This window comes from Lagopus muta, chromosome 5 (assembly GCF_023343835.1).
Source record: "Lagopus muta isolate bLagMut1 chromosome 5, bLagMut1 primary, whole genome shotgun sequence".
Classification (NCBI taxonomy): domain Eukaryota; kingdom Metazoa; phylum Chordata; class Aves; order Galliformes; family Phasianidae; genus Lagopus; species Lagopus muta.
In genome coordinates, this window is record NC_064437.1 from 43,943,850 (window position 1) to 43,970,626 (window position 26,777).

Here is a 26,777-nt window from a genome sequence, read left to right on the forward strand (position 1 = left end):
ATAGGACAAGGGGGAATCATTTTAAACTAAAGAGGAGAAAATTTAAACTAGATGTCATGGAGAAATTTTTCACTGGGAGGGTGATGAGGTGCTGGAATAGGTTGCCCATCCACAGGTGTGGATGCCCCACCTGTGGAGGTATTCAAGGCCAGGTTGGATGGGGCCCTGGGGAGCCTGTTCTTGTACTTGATCTGTTAGTTAGCATCCTTGCCTGTGGCTGGGAAGTTGGAACTTGGGTGATCCTTCTGGTTTTCTGCAACCCAAGCCATTCTATGGTTCAGTGATTCTGTGACCCTTCAAACATTCCTGGAACACAGACAAGTCATCAGCTCTGACCACTATATTAAAGCACTGACTAAGCTGAAGGTTTCAACTTCCAGAGTCAGGCCAGAGAAAAAGGGAACTTTTCTTTTGCAACTCTATTGTGGGAATACAAGAAAAACTGTTCACGGCAGCAGCTGTGGAGCAATTTAAACAGAATGAGAACCAAAAACACCTCTAGAAGAAATAACATCTCATGGCTCTGATCGGATAAGTGCACGCATGAACAGTTGAAGAGTGTTTGTGGAATGCTCTGTTGACATGTAAAGGTGGGTAGGAAAGATGAAGGGATGAATGGGAAAGCTAGAAAAAGAAAACTTGTATATAAGAGATATGGGAACTTGTAATAAAAGATTTGGATCATTCACATATGAGTCTGATCATCAGATGCTGCACTGGACTCATCCCAGTTTGAAGACCATGGAGCTCATTGATAATCATAGCTGCACTATCCAATCACACTCGCTGTATAGTCTGGATTTGGTGCCTTCTGATTTCCATCTGTTCAGGCTGATGAAAGATGGAGTGCATGGGCAACACTTTCCATTGCAGCTGTGAAACAGTGGTCATTTTCACTGGTGCAGGTTTTTACAAGCACAGCATACAGGCTCTTGTTCATTGTTGGCAAAAATGCATAACTAATGATGGTGACTATGTTGAAAAATAGTGTCTTGTAGCTGATAATTTGTTCCATCAACTAGTATTATTGTGCTCTTTTCATTTGTTGTATTTTTTATGGGAGTAAATGAGAGGCATTACTTTTGGAGCAACCTACATATATTCTACTTCTATTTCAGATCTTGCTTTCTTTTTTCTAATTTTTATAGATTTAATATTAGGTAGATGTATCTTGTGTATTATTATATTGATATATTTACCATGCAATAATGGATTTTTCAAGATACGTTTGTTCAGAGATAAACAGGGCTTTACGACACTGAAGTAAAGTAATTCCTAAGCATTTCCTAAAATAGGGAGCATTTAGGAAAAAAAATTTGGTTTCTTAATGTCATGGACGATATTAAACTTTAATAAGTAAATGATAAAAACATCATATATAAAAATAGGCTTTTAATACAGTAGGTTGAATCTATTTGATTAATTTGGATGTTTACCCTGTGACTTACAGTACTTTGCATATGAAAATTGGTTTGTCAGCTATTAACGTTCCCTGTTTTTATGAAAGCCATACTTTCATTAATGGTGTATTGCTAAACTGCAACCAGCGTGCTAAAAATCTGTCTTCTGTTAATACAATACCTATTTATAACAGCTGCCTAGAAATGCTGTTCTACACTTTTTCGTATATTTGGAGAAAACTCAATATAACCAGCAGATGGTGCTGTGAGCTCAGAAATAAGTAGTGAAGGAAACCTCTCCAATAACTTTTTAATACTTTTTTTTAAAGAAATAATATTATGTAAAGAAAAAAGTATACTATTTCATATGGCTTGCATCCATTGTATATGGATGTTCTTGAATAGGTATATACAGCGTAAGCGTATGCATATGAAGCCAACTTCTACATACACATGCATAGTTAAACATATGAAAGCAATATTATGAGCTTACAGGTAACAGTAGTGTGAAGATCTCCATCCCAAAGGAAAATTACAGCTGAACCTGAAAGAGTCTTGGGGATCACTGAGTCTGATCCTATTAACATTTAATAAATTGAAGTTTTTCCACTGATGTGGATGAAAGTCAGATAAGGCTGATGATAAGAAAGGCAGAATTAAATGTCAAGATTCCAGTAGTTCTTCAGAGACAAAAGCACTTCTACACCCTTTTGTTTAGGGTAAACAACTGCCAGAAGGGAAAAAAAATTCAATGGTAGCTATGTTTATAGAGGAACAGAAATATAATTTACCAGTGACAAATTAACCTAATTAATACAAACAAATAAAAAGCCCACTTAGAAGCAAAGGGAACGAAAATCACCAAAGCGATTTCCCATAAATTGTGTATTTCGGAACTAAGACAACTCACAAGGAAGCAGAAGAAGAACTTGAGAATCATCTTAGAAGTTAAGAATACAGTCCCCTATCTTTATAAGAAGTTTATGCAAATCTGTCCTTCACTCAGCAGTGTTGTGCTGACAGGGAAATGGGCAAGGGGACCTCATGTATTTTTTTTTCAGGAAGTGAGTTGATGAAAACATCTTCATCAAAAATGTATTTTTGAACTTGTCGTGAGCAGGCTAATGAAAAGTTGTTTCAGTTTAAAGCTTCAGGATATGTAAACTGGAGTCACAGTGGAAATGTGTGTCTTTAAGATGTAGAGATAAATTGAACTGGATAGCAAATTAGTAATTCTAATTAGATATCTGCATGGTGAAATCTGAACTTAACTCTCAGGAAGGAAACATTTGCAACAAGAACTTGTTCAGATTTGTAGATTAAGCAAGCATGTAACTATTCTTTTCTATGCACACTCTCCTATGGCATGCTGTCTCTTCAGCAAATACAGGATTTCTAATTTCAAGGAACAGACCAATCAGCAGGGTCTCCTGTGATTTTTTTTTTTCTTTTTTTTCTTCTCACTAAGTTATTTTTATCTGTTTTACATTTTTCCACTGAATACAGTTGAGCTGATGGAAATTATAAATAGACGAAATGTTGGTCTTTGGTATTCTGATTTTCTTTATAACAAGGGTTAAAACTTATGGATTTAGCAGTGACTAAATGGGCTGAGTTTATTCAGTAACTAAGTGGAAGCTTCTATTTAGTAGCAGCAGGACAGATTCCTTCCACAGTTTGACAGAAGGACATAATCATAGCCTACTGCTGCTCTTGCTGCAGCTTTTACCTCTGTGTCCTTCACCTGTGATGTTGAAATCCTCTCTGAGGCAGTACACTGGATTGCTGTGTACTAAGACAAGGATCGCTGATGAAAGTGCAGTGGATTTAGAACTATGGGTGTGGAAAATGTTAACAATACTGTTTGCTGTGTGATACTACTCTTAAGAAGCTCCCCCAGAGGACACCTTTTGCTTTTACATGTCATGCCTTGGGGAATGGTCAAAACACCGCTCATAGTGAAATCCTTTAAAAGACACTCTGTTCTTTTTGTTTGGTTGTTTTGTTCCCTTATTTTATAAGTAAAGAAAAAAGATGTTATAGTTATTTGAGGTGTAAGAGTCTTGTCTAATTAAAACAAAACAGCAAAACAAACTAAACACTAATAGCAATATACACCTATTGCATGCATGTTGTACGTTTTTTATGAAATGTATTTTCCAAACAGCGACCTCAAGATATGCGGGGCAGATCTGTGGAAATGAGTGATTGTCAGCAAAATTTTCAGATAATTTAGCCACTTGAGTCTTAGCAAGAGCTATGAGTGAACAATACTTTTAAGAGGACACTTAAGAGGACTGTAAGCAAGAAACCATAGGCTGTGTAACAGGTCAGTGAATGAACTAAATTTGAAGCCAGTAGATTCCCAGTCCTCTGCTTGTAGCCATGAGGCCATCAGATCTTCTATTTAAAAAGTTAAAAGGTGGCTTTGACCAATCTTTTTATACTTCTGCTAGATGCAGCAGCTGGAGCTCTAAAAAGGAGTTCCAGGCTGGTTGTGACAGGGTAGGGCACGCGAGGGCTTGAACAGCTCTTATATTTCAGACACAGGGATAACATTTTTGCTGTTTTCCTTCCTCGGTGTTCATACACCAAAGCAGCTTGTCAAAATGGACTAAAAGAACTTTAAATTTAACAGGGAGAATATTTATACTGATGAGTTTTCTTCAAAGTACACACTCAAAAGGCAAACTCAGTTGCTTTTAGTTTGGTTTTTGTTTGGAAAACAGACCTCCCCTGAATGCAGATAAAGTTCAGTTTTGACTCCTGCAGTATAGGCATGTCTCTCTTTCTTCACCCTGATCCCAAATAGTATTTTGTGTGGTTGCAATATGTGGAGAAGTCAATTGGTAACTAAATGGACAGTAAAGAAGTGCATGGATTTTTTTTTTTTTTTTTTAAATTTCGGTGACTTTTAATTTGACAGTTTGCCAATGACAATGTAATGGCTTCCATAAACAATTGCAGAATGTGCCATAAATTGAAAAGACAGTGGAGAACAAAGAACCTAAAAATCAAGAAAAATGTATGACAGAATACTGAAATTGGAAACAGAAAATGTTCAGTGGAATTATGACTTAATCTAAGTTAGGATTTAATTAGAAATGAGATAAAGCGGCTTTTTTTCTACTGTGTACACTACTAGGAAAGGGAAGATGGTTTTTACATGCAAACAGCACTGCTCTTCATATATACTTCTCTATAGGAACAATATGCCAGGCCCATGAAATTTGAAGCCTTTCTTCTCTAAAGTGTCCAAGCCAATTATGAAATAGTGTATGTATGGGAAGTACTTTCTTCCTGTCCCATTTTATTGACTTTTGCCCTGAAGCATGAGATGTGAATAACTCCTGATCCAAAGTCCACTTAAATTAATATAAGAGTTTCTCTTGACTTCAGCAGACTGTAGATCAGCCACAATTTGAGCAGCCTTAACTGGAGTCTTCAGTTGCTGAAGTCATAATAATAGAGAAATGGTAACTACTGGTACCCCTGGAAAATGTTCTAAGTATCTAAGCTCTTGAATTAAACTGGAAGAGCAAAGGGAAATCAAAGTTCTACACTAACCTTAAGGGGTTGCTCTACCCTCAGAAATAAATTTAATGCTGCAAGTACTATAAAACCATACATAGCCTGAGCTTTTTTTATCAAAAAAATTGAGTTAAAAGTTTGCAGGGTTTGTAACCACCACTGCAATTTCTCTTTCATTCTATATATTTATGTGACCCTGAAAGTTTAACTTACTTTGTCAGAGTCTAGCACAATATCAGAGAAGCCATCTAGAATGCATAGGCAAATCCATTCTAGCAGCAGTCTGCATTTTGTCTTAAGTATTTTTTTACAACATTCAGGTAAAAACAAGGATGAGAAAGAAATCTATACCTGTTTCAATACATTTTGTGTGATGAGAATAAGAAAGACTGAAAGGCACTGATTAAATTTTGTATTAATAATAGATTAAAAAAAAAAAAAAAAAAAAAAAAAAGGAAAACCAACATGCACGAGCAAACAAACAACCAAAAAAAAAAAAAAGACCAAAGTAGAGCAATTCATTTGGTATTTTATGAGCGTTAACAGCATTTAGCCAAAAGATAGAAGCCTGGGACAACAAAAACTAAATAATAACAAAAAGAGGCTTTATTGGTCTGTGCTGTTTCAGAGAATGTCTCATGTAAGCACCATTCAGTATGTGTAATTTTTTCTGAAATGATGCATCCTTGACGTTCTTGGATCTTGATGTTTTCTTACCTGCTTTAGATGGCACACTGCAGCTACAGTGTGTCTCGTCAGTGAGCCTCTCCTGCTTTTCTCATGGTACTAAAATGTATAGACGTGCAGCATATCTGTCTCTTGTATGAAAAAGGAAACAAAACAAAGCAATGTAATGACGTTCCCTGAGTTTGCAGTGCATATATAAACCAAAAGCGCAATCTTCTTTCATTTGAATTACCATTTCAGACACCAAACACTGCTCTGTGATTTCTAAAATTAATGTTCTTGTATCTTGTCAAGCACCACTGCACTGGTCTAGTGCAGTGTTTTTTATTTCTAGTCAAATATTTCATTATATCTCTTACCACAATAAAAGAAAAATCCAGTAGTACTTATAAATTTATATCTCAAAAATAATTCATTGTTATAAAGTGATTTTTAAAGAAGATTAATAATATTATTTTTGTCTAGATGTGTTCTGATTAACCCATATTTGGGTAGTCTGCTAAAATCCAACCAAAACTGATGGGGCACATTTTCTTTTCTGAAGCTACCTTTGATAAGAAATGCATTACAAACTCATCAGTTTAGCTTCCTGTTAACAAAGAGACAGCAGCCGTCTGGATTATTCTAGATCCGCAGTGAAACTGCCACACTATGTATGCTCAAACTAAAGCTGTGCAAGTTTGACAAGGGGCAGATGAATCCAGGAGTTATTGTGCAGGGGTTTAAGTCTATGCGGCAGCTGACGGTTGAAATAATCATCTATACATCGCTCTGAGCTAGCTGGGGAAAGGTTGAAGCTGTATATTTTCAACATATCTAGCCTAATGGTTAATCTGTTGTCTTGTTCAGGGGGTGCTGGGTGGAATCACAGCAATAGCTGACAGTTTGGAGAAATTGCTGTGGGTATTTTCAGTTGCCTGATTCACAAAGTGGTAGGTAGCAAAGTCTAAACAGGCTTGTCATTGAAAGAGGGAAGTCAGGCTTGCTGTCGCTCCCATTGAAAGATCTCTGGTAGCCTAAAGCTCAATCAGCATATTGATTATTTGCATTGAGTAATGCAGAGCTGCAGCTAGTCTTCACCCACCACGTGAAAGCTGGGCTTTGTGGAAGACAAGCCACATTGCAGAGCAGTGATTGCTCCTTTGGAGGGCATCTGGGAGGATGCTTAGGAGAAAGAACAGTGATGCTGGGGGGAGGGAAGAGAAAAAAAATCTTTCTTCAAACGATGATAGTCCAATAGTTAAAAGCACTCTCTGTGCTTCTAGTGTTGGATCTGGCGTATCTGCAGAGGGACATGGCATTACTCACTGCAGAGATTAAGAGGGTGCAGTATGAATTAGGCTGAAACAAAAATGAAGTATCTGCAAGTGACAGCTCTGGCTGATGGCTGACTATGAAGGAAAACACTGTGTTAGTGTCTGGCGAAAGAGGCGCTGAAAGCCCAGCAGCTGATAGAGCTGGGGGAGGAATGGAGTGGTGGGTATTGGTGGTGGTTGTTTAGAATGTCTGGTTTTGGACGGGATATATTTTTTCTCCTTTAAAACACATTTTCAACTTCCCTTCCAGGCAAATCATGCTGAAGCCAGTTTCAGCCATTTTGTTGAAATCACTGCACTGGTATTCTGCCTTGTTGCATTTAAATTAAAGCTCAGCCTGGTTTTAAGTTGTGGCAAGTGTACACTTACAAAGAATAAATAGAGATTGCCATAGGCATTAGATTAACTGCATTGGTTGTTTTAAAAATGTTCAGGGAGTTCCAGATTGCATTTCAAATTACCTTCATTAGAATAAATAAAATATATAGAAATAGAAACAGTCATGATTCCCTAATACATTCTATACGCAAGCATATATTCATTGAGCTTAAAGGGGAATTGTTGAGGGTCAAGGGAAAGGGTAAGAATGTACGTAGCTTCAGACTACCTTTAGCTAAATCCCATTCATATCTCACATTATAAAGGCGATACTTTTTACCTGTCTAATGTTGACAGGGTTTTTTATCAAGTTCTGAACAGTATTTTCCAAAATACCTTGAATGTTCACCCAGACTGCAGTTAGAAATAATACAGAAAACATGGAATTTCTTAAATTACTACTCTTATCTACTTCCTTATTGTTTGCTATTCTCAGTAAGCTATTCATTTGCTCTCAAAATGACCAATAAATGCCATGATTCTTAATTAAGAATAATAATACCATTTGGGTACATGATGAATGTCCTGAATAGTTCTTACAGACTGTGGAAATGTGTAGAATGCGGGCAGAACACTCATTCTGCAACCATTTTCCTTGAAAATAATTGCTTATATCATATTAGATAAAGAAAACCTAATTTAACTGTGACAAGAAAATAGCTCTTTTCCAGTAGGCTTGCTGATGCTAAACTCATCACATACTTGGAAGTGGACCCTCATGGATGTGGAACTTCTGGTTTAAAATTGCATAGTGGTATAACAGATTACCCCAATCCAAACAGTTTGGTTGCCAAACCTCATGAGGCAGTGACAGTCTGTAAGGATGTATTCAGTTCCATATAATTAAGAGCAATCTCTGTTTTGCAAATATGTTTTTGATGGAATTGAGCCCACATAGCAGTGCAAGAATGATATCAGATTTTTAAAAAACTTCATAAAAGTAAAATGCTTTTGCTGAACAACAGAATACACTTAAAAACACAAGTGTTTTAAGTTCTGCATGTTATATTATGTGTCTGAGAAGTGACAGTGCTGGCTTATATTTCTCTCTTAGTTATACAATACTTCTTAATCTAAGAACACAGTTATATGTGTGTTCAGAATTGCATCTCTGCTTACACATGTATTTCCATGTGTATCCCGATGTATTTGACACAAACTATTTAGAATAAAAGCAACCAATTTTACTCTCCAAAGGTTAAAAATATGTAATTGTATTAGAGGAATGGAGAACACTCACAATCTTGGGAAAGCTTGCTTATATCTATATGGAATATGCCGTAAGACATACGCTACTATGGAAGTTTAGTGTTTGATAATTGGATCTGATATGTGAAATGATCGCTTACTGAATTCCATAAATGATTATAAGAGGATGATGTTTTCTTAAACAATTTTACTGAAGGGGTGATAAACATTATTAATAGGTTTTAGTCTTCTAGTGTTTGTAAAGATGCTTGATGCAGGCAAATAGGTACATATAGATTATTTCCAATGTTGGTAGAACTGAAATAGAACTGAATGGGTATGTTTTAAATTGTATGAGTACGTGCTTGACCAGTGGGTTGTGTAGGGAGATAGTCTATGCAGATATATTTTATCACCTGAAAATTGTTTCAGTGGAGGGAAAGCAAAGATAGAAGTACAAGATTTGACCAAAAAACACTGACTCCAAGGTAAGGCTGATAATTTTCAAGTCACATTTCCAACATAATACATAGCTTTTTTGTGTGTGGAAGTTTTGCTAATCAGATACATGCTCTCCATGAATGATTTTAAATCCATCAGATGGATTGGATGTTCTATATTGGCAAAGACAGAGAAACACCATGATAGACTCTGGTTTGGCGCTTACTGATTTTCTTCTCTGTATCACTCATAGTAGAGGCAAGCAGAGATCACTGAATGGGAATGGATAGATTGTTACTAAGTACTGGAACCTAGTTAAAGAGTACATTCAAATAACTCCTATTGTTCACATATAATTACATTTTGCTGATAGAGGTAGATTTTGTGCTTGAATACAAATGGCAAGCATGTGGATGCTATTTATGTATCTGCCTATTTAACAGATAATGTTTCTATCTGATGGTAAACTACCCAAAAACACCAAAACCCATGCCAACTTGCTTAAACAGTTTTGAGCTGTTGCCTATTCAAAGTTCTTCAGGGAAACTTCAAGGCAATTCAGACGTATGCAAATAATGCTGCAAGATTATCAGTCCATAAACTACTTCCTATTTAATCTCTTTTCCTCTTAATACGTAACAAAATAGAAGAAAATAGAAGATCTTACAGGCTCAGTAGTATACCTTCTTCTCGATATACTCATTCATGATGAAACAAGCATTTGAAGAAGATCACAGCTGCATATTTGTACCAAAAAATGCTTGGAGGTATTAAATGCTCTTTTTGTTTGGTGAACTTTGATATGTTAGAAGATTAAGAATCACCATTTCAAGTCAAAACCATACTTCAGAAATTAAACCTATTAGCCCTGTTTTCAGGGGTTCTGTACCTGATCTGAAATGCACAGCACTCAGAAGTTCTAAATATCCAACTACTTTTATGTAGGTTCATAAACACTGGATTATTTCCATAACTATGATTGCACTATTTTGAAGTGTTCTGTCTATTATTCCTTGTTTATTTAACAGCAACAGAGTATTATGCCTCCTCTGTCATTTAAGGGAATAAACATCTTCTACAGCTAGTAAATCTCAAAACCGTTATCAACAGGTGGGAAATAAGAGTTGCCTCAAACACACTTACCCTAGGATGGGATTATTGCTTAAAGATGATAATATTGTGGAATAATCCTTTTATAAGTATTCTTTTATAAACAGATATTTTTTTTTTAGGGGAAAAGTAAAGAAAATTGCAGGTATAAATCTTTATTTCAACTGTAGAAACTGATACTTTTAGCTATAAGGTCTGTAATTCCACGTGATGTCAAAATTGATTCATGGTTTGAAATAATCTTTAATACAAGGACATTAATTTACATTTTTTCTTATTATTTAGAAGTAAAGAATGCAGCTAGATCAAGTTACCCAAAAAGCTCATATCAATTCAAGAATACAGCTACTATTGCACTGGTTGGTCCCAAGTCCACTGAAGGAGCCCTGGAACCTGTTCCACTTGTTAATAACCGTAAAGGGAGCCTCTTCCTACCCAACAATCCCTCGCTGCTGCAACTTAATTTATTGAATTCTGTTGAACAAGGAAAATCTACGTACTGTAGATTGCAAAGGGCACTCAGCTTGCCTGTAAAATATCGCTACCACTCCCAAAAGCCTGGGTTGAACCAAGATCTCCGTAGGTAGCCCCATAGTTGGATGTATAAAGCAATTCCAATTGGTTTGTGCATGGTTTTGCAGTCTGTTTTCAATGTGACTATGACATTACTAATGCTCTGTTAAGTGCTTACAGATGTGGGTTTCTCCAGATGTGGTGATTAATAAGTTAATCAATATAGCTTGTCAACTAATGTTTCTGGGTGGTTTGTGCTTTATCTTTCATACGGTTTATTTGCTCTGGTGCACTTACATTCTGGGCAAGATGAGTTTACCAGCTCTTACACGCGTGACGTTTGGTAACATAAATGGTATTTCCAATCATAGTTCTTTTTGGTGGTCCAAATATGGTGTCTATAAGCTGTCTTCTCTTGACCTGAGAGAGATAGTGAAAGAGCCAGATCTATTTTAAAAAGTGGTTAGAAAAAAAAAAAAAAAAAAAAAAAAGAAAAAACTTATGAGCTTGTCCACTGTTTCTGAAAGACATTCTCTTTATTTTACTTTAAAAAATGGAATGAGAATAAAAGTCAAGTATTGTGTTGTTACAGATGTTCAACTCCACATTAAGGCTGTTAAAATTACCAGCACATCTTAAATCAATTCATGGAACATTGTCTGGAGGTTATGTCATTGAAATAATGAATTCTCTTTACTCAAGAATAAGCAAACATGTTAAAACATCAGCGTAACTTTAAATTAAACTTCAGCATAAACCAGAGTATCTGAAGCCTCATTAGATTTGCCTGACATTTTTCTAGCACCGAGTTTTGCAGTTCAGGAAGACTATTAGATTCTGTGCCTGATAGACAAGTGAGCACTGGATTGTTACAGCACTATGTTAAGTTTTATACTTAGGGATGTGCAAAACAAGCTCTTGAAATTTATTAGAACTCAGAGGCTGGAATGAATTCAAATTCTGTAATGTGGCCAATTCTTGAACTTATTTGCACTTTCCTGAAAGCTGGTAAGGAAAGTTTCCATAATATAATATGACTGTATTTTAAAACAACTTCTGTAGCATAAAGACATCAGATATACTAAGAATGGTGGGGGCACATTCTCAGTAAGAAAAGCACTAAGTCAAATATAGAATATCAGAGTTGAGTTGTCATATATCACAGCCCATTATTCAAATGTGGTTGTCTTTCTTAAGAACAAGCACATCAAAGACTCCCTTTTAAATTAATGCAGGCAAAAACCATGAAACTGAAATGATATTTTATGACTTTACTAAAAATTTTTCTGGATCTATTTCTTCAAATATGCAGGAATTATATAATTTTCTCTGAAGGATAATCAATAAATATGTTTTATACCCTACTTATTACTAAGAAGTGAGTGATCATTGCAGTGCATTTAGGAACCAAGTCATAATGGTCTCCATTCCATTCATATTCTTCAGCTGCATAGATTCTGTTCTCTTGTTTTGATGGAGTTGCATCTTTAAAACTGCAAAAGCACTATGAACTGCGTACAGATTTCATGGAAAAGCAAAATCTTGTTTGAACGTAATATGATTAACATACATTATCTTTCATTACTGCAATAAAAATAAATGGCCTCATGGCTTAAGAAGGGCATTACTTTAGTTATGAATTGAAATCCCAGATTTGGTGACGTGTTAACTAGTGAACCACATGAGCCTTGGACTTTACAGGCGTAATGTAGTTTGAATATGACAAGCACGTATCAAAAGAGGGAGATTATTTACTGTAGATGCTGTATCAAAAGTAACAGCAGAAATCTATGTGTGGTTACTCTGATTAGTACCAAGATTATCTTTTATAATTGAGTGGTGAAATAGTATCAACTGTTAGCACTGGAGAACATTAATGTTGGACCTTGCAGTATAAAAGATTTTTGGTGTTTTACGTTTAGTGTTTGAAAGGTTTGGATGAGTCTTTAACTAGCTGAAAACTTGATAGTCTTCCATACTAGTGCTTTTTATTGTTCACAGATATTGAATATTGTTATATTGGATATAACACAATCTACAGTTGTACTCCTCTAAGATTTTGCATGATAGGTGGTCATGATAGGTATATAGATTTCTTACAATATTAAAATCATATAGCAGTATACTTAGGGTACAATACTGAATCTATTGACAATCTTTCTGTAGCTCCACAGTAGCCAATAAAATTAAGTGAAATTTAGAGTTATTACTACTAGGAGTATGAAACATATCAATTGTATCTTTGTTATAATCAGAAACTAAAAGATATTACAAACAAAATAATTCTGAAAACACACAGTCTTGGTTACAAAAAACTGAATAGTGAATTGATCTAACTTAAACCCAGAAAGAAAATGTCGCTGAGAGAAAATTTCAAATTACATAATCTTGGGAATTTTCTATGAGCTTATCTATCTCCCAGCCAAACAAAGAATAGAGCTAAACTAATAATCAATAAGCATCTAAAATCAAGTCAAATCGGAAGATGTTATTCTATTTATGAATGCTGCCTGAGAAGAAAAGAAAGTTAAATTAGTGAAATTAATCATTATAAGGCAGTCATTGTTCTTATATTATGTACAACCATTTACACAACTACTTGGAGCATTTTTTTGTTCAGCTGTTTTTTTTTTTTGTTGTTGTTGTTTGTTTGTTTGTTTGTTTTTGTTTTTATTTGAAATGCCATAGTTTGCTTCAATTGCCTGGATGTGTTAGGTAGTGCCAGGTCACTTAAGACAGCACATCTGTCTTTTCAGGGCCTAGTCCTTTAGTTTTGACAAAGGCAAAATAAATTTTTATGGCTAAAAACTAGATGTGACAGACTAGAACAGAGACTGTAATAAAATAATGTCAGAAAAGGGCCAAAGGAGAAGAATATTACCTAATTTGTCCTCAGGTAAATGTAGGGTGGCACATATCCAGGTTTGTAGTTTTGGTGTTCCTCCGATGTAGTTCACTGCAAACTGATTTTTTTCTGGCTTTTGCTTGTGCACTGCTAATGTATATTAAGCTCTTTTAATTCAGCTGCTGCTACTACTACTAATCTCTTGCCTTTTAGCAGATTTCTAGATGTCAGCTGTATTACCTTCTAGTTCATTTTCTAGTTAACAATAGGAGGAAATAAGTCTATTTTTCCTTCTTTCCATCAGAATAATTCAGCATTAGTGTGAATATGAGATAGAAAGCATAATTTCCTTTACTAGCAAATGTAAACCTTGTGTGCAGATTATTAAGTGCAGTAATGATCTTGAACCAGTAATGATGGTAGTTAATTCTTGTAGAGGAGGTTTTAGAAAGCTGCATTTGTTTAAGCAACGCGCTTTGTGGCTTAGGTTATCTAAGAACAGTTTATGATTGACAAAATTGTGAGTGATTTTACATCTGGAAATCGATCTGTCATTGAAAGTGCACCTCATCCTCATTAAAAGATTGCATAACATATGCATCCTCTGTTACACAGGTATTGTCTCCCCACTACCATTCAACCTCATTCTGTTCAATCCTGTTACAACTCCCTTTTGTGAGAGGGGTGGAGTGATGAGGTCTGACTTGTGCTGGAGATCTGTGCACAATGGCAGGCTGCGCTCACAGTCCTGACTAACTGAATCATTGAACATAAAGGCATTGAATATTTTACGTCTCTTCATGAAGACTCTGTTATTTGGCATGTGAGGAGCAAGAACCAACTGGTGTCTGGCTCATTAGCAAAAGCAGGCTGGCAGCTGTTATGTTTGTATTGCAAATAGTACTTTATCTTTCTGGAAATATAGCAGAGCACTAATCCTACTTTTCTGTAGCACACGTTAACTAAAAATAACGCTCAGAATAACCCGACTGTGGTTCCCTCCCATGTTTTTGAAGTCTGAAACCAATTTGAACACCTTTGTTCAAAAACTCTGGTACTCTTACCTGCTTCTCCTTCAAACCAATTTCTCTGACTAACATGTATTTGATTTTTATTACTGTTAGGCCTATGTTAGCAATGAAGTATCAGTGCGTGAATGGACATAGAGTGTGTGTTCTTTGCTACTTCACTTGTATTTCATATGGCATGTAGAACAGTGCTTAATCTCATGAGTTCCTTATATTTCCAGTTGAAGATGAGCAGCCGTCAACACTGTCACCCAAAAAAAAGCAACGAAATGGAGGCATGCGAAATTCTCCCAACTCCTCACCCAAACTGATGAGGTAAGACTGTAAGAAACTCATATCTTCATCTCCTTTCTTCTTCTCTTCCTCTTCTCCTCCCCCCACATCAAAAAATAAGGGGAGGCAGTGGAAAAAAAGATTGTTAGATGGTTTCTGAAAGGCTGAAGTATTTATTCTGTCAGCTTGTCAGCAGTTAATGATAGAGCTGAAAAAAATTCTGTCATGAAAAACAGTTTGAAAAGCTGTTTGAAAAATACATAGGCTTTAAAGTCTTAGCTGTCACCCTGTCCTGCCCGTGTGTAGTTCTTAAACAGCAGTGGCACTAATGATAGCACTAACCAATCAGAGGAACTCTTGTGGTTAGTTTGCCTTAGGCAATTCTCTTTTTGTTGGATTCCCTCTGAGTACTGTTTTCTGTACTTAAGGCCATATGTGAGATGTATCATCACAATCAAAAATGAACCTGAATATTACCTTCCTTTTATCCTGTCGATTGAAATCAAATTTCTGTTAATTGATTTAGACTGATAAAAAAGTCTAATAATCCATGTGCTTGCCAAAGCAAAGTTCAAAAACGAATGCAGTTTTACTCAGGCTAAAAGCACGTTAATTATGAAATACAAGGATTTTTTTAAAGGGTAGTATATACTCTAAAAGTAGGTAATGAAAACATCATCATTAGTGATATTTTTCCCCTGTTGCTATATGTACATTATTTTACACTTGTAATATCTTTGTATTACTATGTAGTTCTCTTCCATAGGACAGTTTTCCTCTAAGAGAGTTGTTAAAACTAGAATTGCAATAGGAAATTGGAATCTATTAAAATAATATGGCGTATTCTATCTACTGTACTTTACCCTTTGGCTGCTCAAGTCAGTCCGAACAGGATCAAATAGTAGATGTGAAGCTTTCTGAAATGAGGCTGTTCCTCCTCTATTTTGCATATCTGAAGTGGACAGCCTAGAATCTCAATCCATAATTGTATCCAGAACTAAGTCGCGTAGTGGAGATTTTCCACTGCATACGTATACAGAAAAAACTTAAACTTAGGTATATGAACAGGCACTTACATACAGTTTGGGGTTGGGGTGTATGTATAACAGTAGCTGCTCTGCATTTGCAGAAATTAAAGGAAAAGAAATGATATGAAAGTATATCTCTTTATATAAAATCATTCATGCTTTTCTTTTATTGTTGACATTATTTTGTTCCTTTAACAATTTTGGATACATCTAGGTAATATTGTTCTTTACATTTTAGTCAGTAGATTAGAAATTTTGTTTGGCCACTTAAAGGAGCATCCATATTTGTTAATTGTTACAGCAATATAGTTAAGGGCATAACTTATACAAGCCTTCTCCATTTCTGTCTGGACCACAGAATTGAAAGTGAGATTGATTCACAGAGGAAAATGCACCCAAAATCCTTTTTTTCATATTGACCATCTATTTCTGTTAAATGTATCATTAAAGGTTCTTTGCCTTTGTTTCCTCAGTCTTGCCCATATGACACTGATTTGCATGCTTTTTTACAGCTTATGAGGAGGAATAAAATGAGCATACAGACAAGCTTCTCATTTTTATGATGCCAGTTGTCATCCTATCATCATTTTCAGTTTGCTTACCTTTGGACAGACTTCTTATTTAGCAGTAACAGTTTTAACCATTTATAGTTTTAAAATTGTGGGAGATTGCCCCATGACCAAATCCTAATTTGGGGGAAGTAAAAATAAAAAGGGAGAAAGAAAGAGAGAGAGAGAGCTGAAACATTTGGAGCTGAGTGCACTGTCCCTGTTTGCTATGTAAAGTATGCCTCATTTCTTTGATCTTGAGTAATAATAATTCTGGGGAGTTATACTGTTTTCATATGCTTCAAAGCTGTGTCAAAGTTTTGCTGCTTAAGGGTACTTCTTTATTCTATTGGCTCTTGGGTACTGAGATGACAGGTCCTCTGTACTAGGTGCAGGCTTTTTCAAGTCATAGCCTTCAGCAAAACATCAAATTACCAAATACAGGGTAACATACTTCTACACAAATGCCTTTCCAGTAGATATATTATACCATATATATTAAATACTTTAGTGTTACACGGTACATTTTATGTGCAATAGAAAGTGATGGTTTGAGGTAGCCTTAGGGGTACTTTTTTCCACAAGCAGAAAAAGCTAGTGTATACCGTATCAAGTATGGTTTTTACAGGACTTTCTGCCCGAAGGCCTTTGTAAATAAGTAATGATCAACAGATTGGCTGTGGGTTTTTGAAAAGCATGCCTGTGTCAGTTTGCATGATGGGGGAAGATTTTCAAAGTGGAGCCTGCTTTCATTGCCTGCTGAAGAGGGACTGAGGGAGAGTAGTCGTCCTGAGCCTGAGCTGTCTGCTCAGTAGCACATCAGAATTGCTAAATACGGGTCGAGCAGCAAGCGGAGAACTTGCTAGGCTTCCGGATCCAGACATTGTTTTTTTCTTTTTTGCTGCTAAATTTATTTACCAGCCCTGTCTTGGCACCCTCAGCCTTCTCCCAGATCCAATGGTCTACTTGTCTTACCCTTAATCTGTGTTGTCTTAACTTTTGTTTCAAGGTGCTAAATAAGAGAAAACTAATAGAATATGAAGAAAACAGTTTAGCTTTGTGTACAATGGCCAGGCACCATTCAGCTATTTCATAAAAAACGTGGACTATATTATCTGCATTTTTGTATACTTTCAAATTTCCAAAGTGACAATTACTTGTTTTCCTGCCCAGAAATATTCAGTGTATGAACTGAAAATACACAAGAAGTAAATCAGTTAAAACACTGTCATATCTGCAGCTGATATTTACCTTTGCAGTGTCTTTCCTAAATTTACATTAAGAGCTTGTTTTCAAAGGCAGCTTCACCCGTACTCTCCCACAGAAACAGCTGGCAGACTATTTCCTCAGCTGTGGTCCTGGGTCTATAGAAGACCTGGAGAACAGGAAAACTAATAGAGCTTATCTCTATAAATAGAGTACAAGTAGAGAAATAGTATGAGGAAATTTAAGTTTTAAATTGAAATCAGGTCTGCAACTACAGAATCAGTTTCTGAGCAGCCTTATAGTTAACATAACATTAAAATGCTGTATAGATTTTAGATTTCCATAGTAGCTGGAGCAAATCAGGGAAGAAGGTATAACGCCATGAGCTGCAGCTTTTGGATTCCTGCTACCGTTTGAGCAGAACAGAGAACAGAATCTGTATCATAGGCATTTCCTGGGAGATTGTGACAAAGAGATCTGCCTATTTAGACCTGGTCAGAAGGTGGGTGTCTTTGAGATTCACTCACACATAAATAGAAATCTCTATGATTAAACCTGATGCTGATAGCTGGAACGAAGACATCTTTTCAATCCCATCTTTTGATACTGTTTTCTCTAGATGTCAATAAGTTACTAACTGAAAAAAAAAAAAAAAAAAAAAAAAAAAAAAGCCATACAAAAATGGTCAGCATGTATCACATGTACTTTAGATTCACATTTGGAAAGTTACCGTTCTAACTAACTCCTGCATCACATCGAATGAGATCACACTAATGTGACACTGAAAGAATCAAATGATCAATCAGGAACAATAAATGAAAATTAACTAGATAAATATTAAACCACTCTGCACTGTCATGATTACTTTCTACCTGTTTTTCCTCAGCAGAAGGCTGCCCCATTAAACACACACTTCAAATGTAAGTTAAACTTTATCAGGAAAAAACAAATAATACTTCTATGAAGATGTAAACACAAGGGCGTCCTATTACAATGAGGTATAAAACTAAAATGAAAGCAGAAAGAAAAGAAAGTCATGAAAAATAATCACATATCAAGTTTCCTTATTCATGTGCTAGAGAGGAAAGTGAGACCATTTGATGCTCCTGGTGTCAGGAAGTGAAATCAGATCATCTGTTCATCATCTGACAGTCAAAGGTTTTGATTCGTGTTATTCATGAATAGCCACATTAAACTTGAGGAGACTGTGTTGCCTGAGTATCAACTAGCAAAGCTAGTTTAAAAAAAAAGTGTCATTTTCAATTCTAGAGTAACCAATAAAATGTGAAAAGCCCTGGGTTTAAATCAAAAAAGCTCCTTAAAAGGATTGTTGCTGGGGCTCAAGTCCTCACTTAATGCTTTGGTGGCTGCTACTGCATGAGTGGAATACACTGAGTTGAAGGAAATGTCAGCCCAGCTGAATCAAACTACCTCTTAATGCAGGAGCAAATAGTATATGACAGGGCCCAAGGGGCCTGAAGAGCAAACAAATAGTTTGTCCCTGTCCACTCTGAATGTAGTGGTGTAGTTGACATAGGCCTCTAGACAAGTAGCATACTCAGCAAAGGGTCATTATCATTAGTGTCCCTGATCACATAAGAACCAGGCATCAGAGGACACTGGGTTTTCAGTGTGATGCCAAGGAGAATTTTTTAAGCCTGAGGATTTTGCTTTATCAAAGATCCAAAATAATTCTCAACCAAACCATAAAACTGGTTCAGAGTCCAGCTAAGTAACACAGAAAAAGTGAGATTTTGGCATACATTTATGAAGATATTATGAGATTATTTGTCTGAAGGTGAGAAGGAAACCTTCTGTCTGTTTTCCTGAAGTTGGCTATAATATTCTAAGCATGTGAACAGTGACTGTGCACATTCATCTCCTCATCTGCCTACCCAGTGCCATACAGTAGCACGTACACTCAGCAGTGCCACTCAGTCCCTGCCACTGTAGTGCTACTCTTCCTCTTGCTGAAAAATTTAGCTTTCCACAAGAAGTGAAAAAAAAATGGTGAGAGGTCTAGAGGGGGAACGTTTCTCAAACAATAACTGTTAAAATGACTTTAATCTGATCATTTTCTGAGTCTACCCTAAACCAGGTAAGGTTTGAAGAGGTAAAACTCACTGATTAGCCATAATAACTGTTTCTATCTGTGACCTCAGTACTTGGAAATTTTCATACTGAGCTCTGAATTTATATCCTTTGTTAAGGCTTTACTAAGGCTAACGTTATGCAATGGTAACATGAAATGATAACTAAACTGTGACAAAGCAGGCATTTAGTAGCACAATTCACCTCTTGGTTCTGTTTTATGAGTTCACTTCTACCAATACAAGCATCAGGAACAGTTCAGTAGTCCCTCTGTTGTCTTAGACCTGTTTTAACAAATTTATAGAACGAAAGTTTTGGGTGGTTTTGGGAGGTAGTGTATGTTAACCCTCTGTTGCTACCATTAGTAGTTGTGTTGCAAACCACGAGAATAAGAACACTCTCAAATTGAAATGTGAAGTCTTCTGCAAATGTTTTTGAGATGAGAGGGTAGTGTCAAGAAAGAAAGCAGAATTTTCCAGTGGAAAAATCAACAAGGCCTTTTATGAAGTTCAGAATAAAAGGAGACCCACTCAGATCAAAGCAAAGGAAAGAAAAAGCTCTTCAGCTTTATACAAGGTTTAAAGAAAACAGTGATTTATTGTAATGCTGGTGTGCAACAGAGGTAGTTTTTGTCATAAGTTCTAAAGAGTACACTTCATTTAAGTAGAAAAAAACACTTCTATGTTTTATAGTGCCACTTAACTGTGCATTTATATTTTACAAATGAGAAATTAGTTTTTCAGGTTCTTTCTCCTACCACTCAACAATTGCTTCTTCTGTCGCTTGAGCAGATGTGAATGGGAAATTTTAAAACCAAAAGATGTATTGGCTTTGTGCCTTGTCTCCTCCTTGTTGAATTTCCTAGATAAAAGTCTGAAAATTAAGTATTTTGTTACTTTCTTACATAAAGAGATTCATAATTCAGAAGCATAATCTGAGCATGTCCTGAGGTATCAAGATACTTTAATGAGCAAAATTCTTTCAGTAAGCAGCCCTATATCAGCATCCTTGGTAGTCTTGATAAATTAATGTGAACTCATCCGTAATTCTTTTGAGGATGAAAAAATGAACAAAGAAAACACACAAAAAAACTTTTTTGGTATTTGAGTGGAGGGAAGAAGAAATAGGGAGGAAGGAGGATTGTTTCAACCCATAAGCTGATGCTGTATATAATCTCTGTATTAGGTACATTCTTCTTTGCTGATTTAGGGAACGAATAAGGCAGAGTAATGTTGAAACCAGTATTAGTACGGATTCTGTATGTGACAATAAAAGCATTTAATGATAAAACTCCAGGTTTTCTTTCTCTAGTTGCATGCAGTTTTCTTCTGTAAAGCACCTTGCATCTGTACACTGAATCCTTACAAACTTCACTGCTGATTAACCTGTGAAAGTAAAGATCAGTTGAAGTGTCATTAGTATGATACACGTAGGCAACAAATTCTCATTACAAACTAATGCCTTTCACACAGACTGCAGAGGGTCACAGGTAATGGCTAATGGTAGCCGACAAATGTTGGGTGTATTAGTCACAAAACATTTGCTGAATTCCATCAGAATGTCGTGACAACCTTCACAGCTAGTCCCAGTGAGCTGCAGGAGTCGGTGAAGTTTGCCTGTGACAAGCCGTCACTCTATCTTGGTTGAGCTTTATAGCACCAGTCAAAGCAGTCAGAGAAGATTGAAGTGACAGAGGCCCACTGAGTAAATAGTGAAACATGCAGCACATCATGAAATATTCAGCCAGGGTGTAAAAGCTCTAAATGCTTTTTCAATTATTAGCACCTGCACTGGCTGCATACATCTAACACTAACAACATGTTAATTGCCACAATTTGTTAGGATAGCTGTAGGAGAAATTTTAAAGGCATGAAACGTTCTCTAGTGTGCCTTCAATCTTGTCTTCAGCAAACCACGTCCTTCCTTCTAAAGTTATGTGTGTGCTTGCACTCACAAACACACACCCGCATTCACACACAAAATCAATTAGGAAAACTCAAAAGTCCATGGCATATATGCATGGTGAGTTTCAAGACCCTGAATCTCAAGTAGCAGACAGCTTACTGTCATATTGTGTACAAAGTCTACGTATGGTTTATCTGCATGAGAAGGGTAGAACAGCAGACTTTTACAAGAATGTGAAAAAGAGAGGATGTGTTGCTCTTGGGGATGTTTTTGCCACTGATTTTTATATAAGGGTACAACAAAAAAAAGTAATTTTTTTTTAATGATGTGAAGACTACAAGTTTTCAAAAAACATCAGGGTCTGTACTCGTCCTGTGGTATTCTAATTCCTAGCTCCCAAAATACAGAAGAATTCCACTGGAGATCTGTGAATGTATATTTCTCTCATGCACAATTGCACTTAAGTGACAGCTGCAGGGTTAAGACAAGGTGACAAAGGATATGCTTACAATTGTCAGTCTTCCCAGTTCTGTCCTTCTGTCATTACATGGAAGATCCAGACTCAAAAACTGAGGGTTTGCACTAGTTATACTGCAAGGAAAGTATTCCTTAAAATGTAATGTTGGCTTTCTCGTAGCAAGTTTCCTGAACATGGGATTTATGGTTTTGCTGTTGTCTTCCAGTCAAGCTTCTGGGGGTTGATACTTTCTTTTTGCTATCTTTCTCAAGTTTAATTTATCATAACTGATGTAACATGCTTTTCAAAAATTGAAAGGATTGTATTTTGCTCTCCATTTTAAGTCATATGTATATAGTATCCACCGTGAGAACCAGAGAAGTTATATTTAAACTGAGATTATGAATGAGAGGAACTCAACTTTTTTTTCTCTTTTCCCACAAGCTTATATTTTCCTAGCTGGAATGACCAGATGCTTTGCAAGCCAACGCAAGCATAAAGTCAAAACAAACATTGTGTGAATTTTTCAAGCTTTTTTCAAGCCATCAAGATATCTTAATATCTCTGGAGATCATGTCTGCAGCGTGGCTGCAATGCAAATGCAGTTCTTCCAGAATAACCAGCCAATGCAACTCAGGCAGAGTTTGACAGGCACATCTTCAAGGGCAAGGCAGATAGAAGGGCTCTAGAAATACTTAGTCACTGATTTGGCTGTAAGGACAACTGTAATACTTCTTGCGACATGGATTTTAATGGGAAGAAGGTGTTAAGCCCCTTAGGCAGATTTGACAGCACTGGCCTCTCTGTGTCTGTCTTAATTAATTTTGCGTATTTGTGAAACGGGTTTTCATCATCAGATTTATGACAGTATATATATATCTATAGTAGTAATAGTGTGCTATTAATGTAGCAATTCATAAAAAGAGCAGGAATTAAAACACAAACAAGTTTGGAGATCATTTTTGTTTTTAAATATTTTCTGTCATCTGAGGAAAAAGTTTAAGCTTAGTAATAAACAATTTTCAACCTTTGAAGGCATCTCCAGTGATTGCTTTACTGAAGATAAAAAATTACTGACTAAAAACATGAAAATATTAGCGTAGCTCAGGTGATTCAAATTTAATCAGTACAATTATATACAAAAGAACGGAGATCCTGTAACATAGTGTCACTAGTCTTATCACAGTGTCCTTCTCAGGCAGTGTTTAATTCCTGTACAACAAAAGTAGTACAACAGAATCTATTTGCATACTTTCTTGTTGCATGTCCCTTCCTGCTTGCTGCTTTTAAGATTCTGTAATCCAAGTGAAAGTAGAGGATCCAGATAGTTTACTATCTTGCAAATAAGTAACATATATAAGAAATAAAAATAAAAATTACCTAAAACATCAATAGAAACTTATATACGATTATTCATACTCTTTGCTCCTCCCATAGCACTAAGCTCTAAAATAAAAAGAAAGCAAAATATCTAAGTAAAATTCTAATTTATTTTTGGCACAAATTACCTTGAATATTCCTTAAATAGTATGCAAAGCCCTTATCGGAGAGAAGTACGATAGACTTAGAGCACTCATACACTAAAACTTGTTTCAGACCTTAAGACAGCAGAACATCATTTGATGTCAAATATCTGTTATCACCTTTCAATATGTATCCTTTCTGTGAAAAGATTAGAGTGTTATTAAGTACTCTTTTTTTGTTAAAGCTTCAGCTGATCTGTTTAGTCTCAGAGAAGACAGGGCACACTGATTAGGAAGTAAGAATGTGGCATTTTTTAGATTGGTTTAATGTAGTTTCACTGATGAACAGAAAGAGAAGAAGAAAATTTGGAATATTTGATTAGTGAACTTTGCTTTTATTTCAGTACTACTCTAGGAAAGGCTCATGGAGAATTGTCTTGTGAAAGCGTGGGGAAAAAATAAAAAAGAAAACCATCTCACAGCTGATGCTCTTGATGCTTTCTTCAACTTTTGACCAAGTTTCTTATTTAGAAACAGAGACAGACATGGAAAACATTCAATAGTATAGATAGATAGATAGATAGATAGATAGATAGATAGATAGATAGATAAACACATATACATCTATATAAAAAATAACTATTTAAAACATCTGTGAAATTACACAAATTAATAACCTAAAAGGAATTAGAGAATATGCCTTTCTTAAGCCATAAATGTTTAACTGCCATAAGCATGATAACTTATTAGACAGTATTCAGTGTAATTTAACTTATACCGTGAACGGCATTCAAAGTTTGCTGTAGTGGACAATGGAAAAGCAAGTGCCTTACCACAGCCTGCATGCTCAAATGCTTGAAAAGCAGGAAACTTGCCAGTTTTGAGAGTTCAACTACTATCAACCAATATTTTCTTTAAAAGATTGCAGAAAAGAAACTCCTTTAAAATTTGTCTGCCTGCCTCTGATTATTTAGTGCATTCCTATATTGCAAAATATTTTATTCTTTAATATACTCTTTGTGCTTGTTCTTTATTAGAATATTTCTAGCATTCACAACAGAAACATTAGGACTATAGTTCTGCCAGACTCAGATCTGTTCCTTGCTTAGTTTTAAGATTTCAGGGGTCCTTTTTTCCTGTGCTTTGCAAACAAGGTCCTCATTTAATGCTACTAATTAATGATGTCACAGAGGGATCTTCACTGTAATCTAAGAGTTCTTGAGTCACTTGCTTCTCAGTCTAATGTCTGATTCTTAGTATATAATTAAAGGATTCTCTCTTGTATGTATCTGTGCTTGAGTGTAGCTATGTTGCTGGAAAGCAAGTTTATAAAAATATTGATTTCCTTCTTCTTTGAAAAGCCTTCAGCTTTCAAATCTTTTGGAAACCAAACCAAACAAAAAAACTTCACAACACTTAAGAGGTTATCACAAATACAGTTGTCAGAAAAAAATGGACATTGTTGTTTGGTATTAAAATCATGTATTCCAGATGTGCGCATTTGTTAGTCAGTCTGCTCTAAAATGACATACTGCTGAATCTTTAAAGGGCTTCAGTTTGGGAATGCAAAATATGATTGGGCAAATTGCTAAAATATTTAAAGTGCAGCCTGTTAAAGCTTTTACTGTGAAGAGCATCACGTCAGAAGTTGTATGTGGTAAAAGCAAGCAATTGGCTTTCCATACTTATGCCAGTCAGTCAGCATGGGGCTGTGTTCCTATCCCTTCTACTTCATTGCAGATTCTAATAGCAACTCTGATATTTATTTTTGAGAAGTGGGACTGGAAAAAAAAAACTTTCATAGACATGATGGTGTCAGAAAGCCCTGCTTAAAGCCAAATGGTTATTGGTGTAGAAAACATATAGAAAATATTTCAAATTGCACTTCATATTTAAACCTTAACCATTTTTTGCTTTTAGCTTTTGTTTTAAGGTGCCTAATAGGAAGCATGTTAAAGTGTAAATTCATTTCATTTTTTACTTTTTTCCCTCTGTACATTGCTCCTGGGATATCTTTCCATGCATAATTCATTATATTTTCCACTTATGTTGTCCTCAACTTGTTTTTCCCCAGGCATGACCCCTTGTTAATTCCTGGCAATGAACAGATTGACAATATGGATGCCAATGTGAAAAAATATGACTCTACAGGAATGTTTCATTGGTGTCCGGCCAAGGATATTGAAAAGGTCATTTTGGTAGGTATTGATGAGAAGAGGTTTTTGAACTGATAAAACTGATATTTAATCAATTAATTTATAAACTGTGCTATCATATTGAAAACAGAAACAGTGAAATTATGAAATTGAAGCTAACTGTTTCCATTAAGGAACTGCAGTTATGTAAACCCATATGCCAAATATAATAATAAAAGTGGTCCAAATTTTTTTTTCATAAGTTGAAATTTGCATATTGAGTTTAAATCTTTAGAGAATTCATGCTGGAAATATTTAAATGTTTACTTACCCCATTTGTCTCTTCAAGCAAGGTAGTAACAATTCTAATAATAGCAGGCATTGTTTTGCATTATCTTTTATTTATTTATATGAATTTTGCTCTCTTTAAACTTCTCTCTCAATTTCCAACATGTCAAGATGCCCAAATAGGCCAGAGTAAGTAGTATCACTAATCTGCTTTCATAGCATGTTTCAGTGAGAGCCTACTTTATGTTTGTTTCGTTTGTTTAACTGAGGAAGCCATCAAACTGACTCAAGTCATTAAAAATAATTAGAAGGCCTATCACAATCTATCTTGCTCAGTAAAGGTTTGTGCCACTTGTGTTCATGTACTCATACCTAAAAGTAACAAGTAACTAACTCCAGATCTCATTCACAAAACTGATGATATTTGAAATGAACTCCCTGTTGGATCTTCAGTTTGTCGCACTTTATAAAGCTTTTCCTCAGCCTGTTCTCTTAGATTTTCCTGCACTGTGGCATGGTGCATCCAGTGATGGTGACAGCCCTGGTTTATTGTAACAATCAGGGGTAAAAAGCTTGTTTCCCCTTCTCCTCAGGGGTTTCTGTAATAACCATGACATTGCTTGGTATTGCAGTATCAGTGTTTAGACAGTCAAGCAAGTCAATTCTAAATTTCAGAGGCTGAGCTGTGGGACAGAGCTAGCTGAACAATTTTAATTAGTCTGTGTTTATATGTATTCAGCAGGCAAGGAAATGCAGATCTGCTGCATTGTGTTTTGTAATAGACAGCAGTAGAAATCTGCCTTCATGTTCTGAACGCATTTTAGCAGATGACTCAAAATGACCTTTATATGCTGTCCCACTCTGAAGAATATTTATCTGAAAATGTCATTATGGACTGCCTCACTTCTTATCTCTTGATGATATCATTTCAGTTTTTCTCCCTATT

General features: G+C 35.8%; 1 protein-coding gene across 31 annotated transcripts in view; it reads left to right on the top strand.

The window, feature by feature from the left end:
• The window catches only part of KCNMA1 (potassium calcium-activated channel subfamily M alpha 1), a 436,284-nt gene that overhangs the window by 357,941 nt on the left and 51,566 nt on the right, over positions 1-26,777 (top strand). For 21 of the 31 annotated variants that reach the window (XM_048946544.1, XM_048946554.1, XM_048946555.1 and 18 more), the window contains 2 exons: positions 14,659-14,752; positions 25,483-25,606. In XM_048946544.1, coding sequence (XP_048802501.1) covers positions 14,659-14,752; positions 25,483-25,606 — 218 coding nt within the window. Of the gene's footprint in view, positions 1-10,336; positions 10,631-14,658; positions 14,753-25,482; positions 25,607-26,777 lie in introns of all 31 variants that reach the window. The other 10 variants (XM_048946538.1, XM_048946532.1, XM_048946533.1 and 7 more) reach the window with 1 other exon arrangement.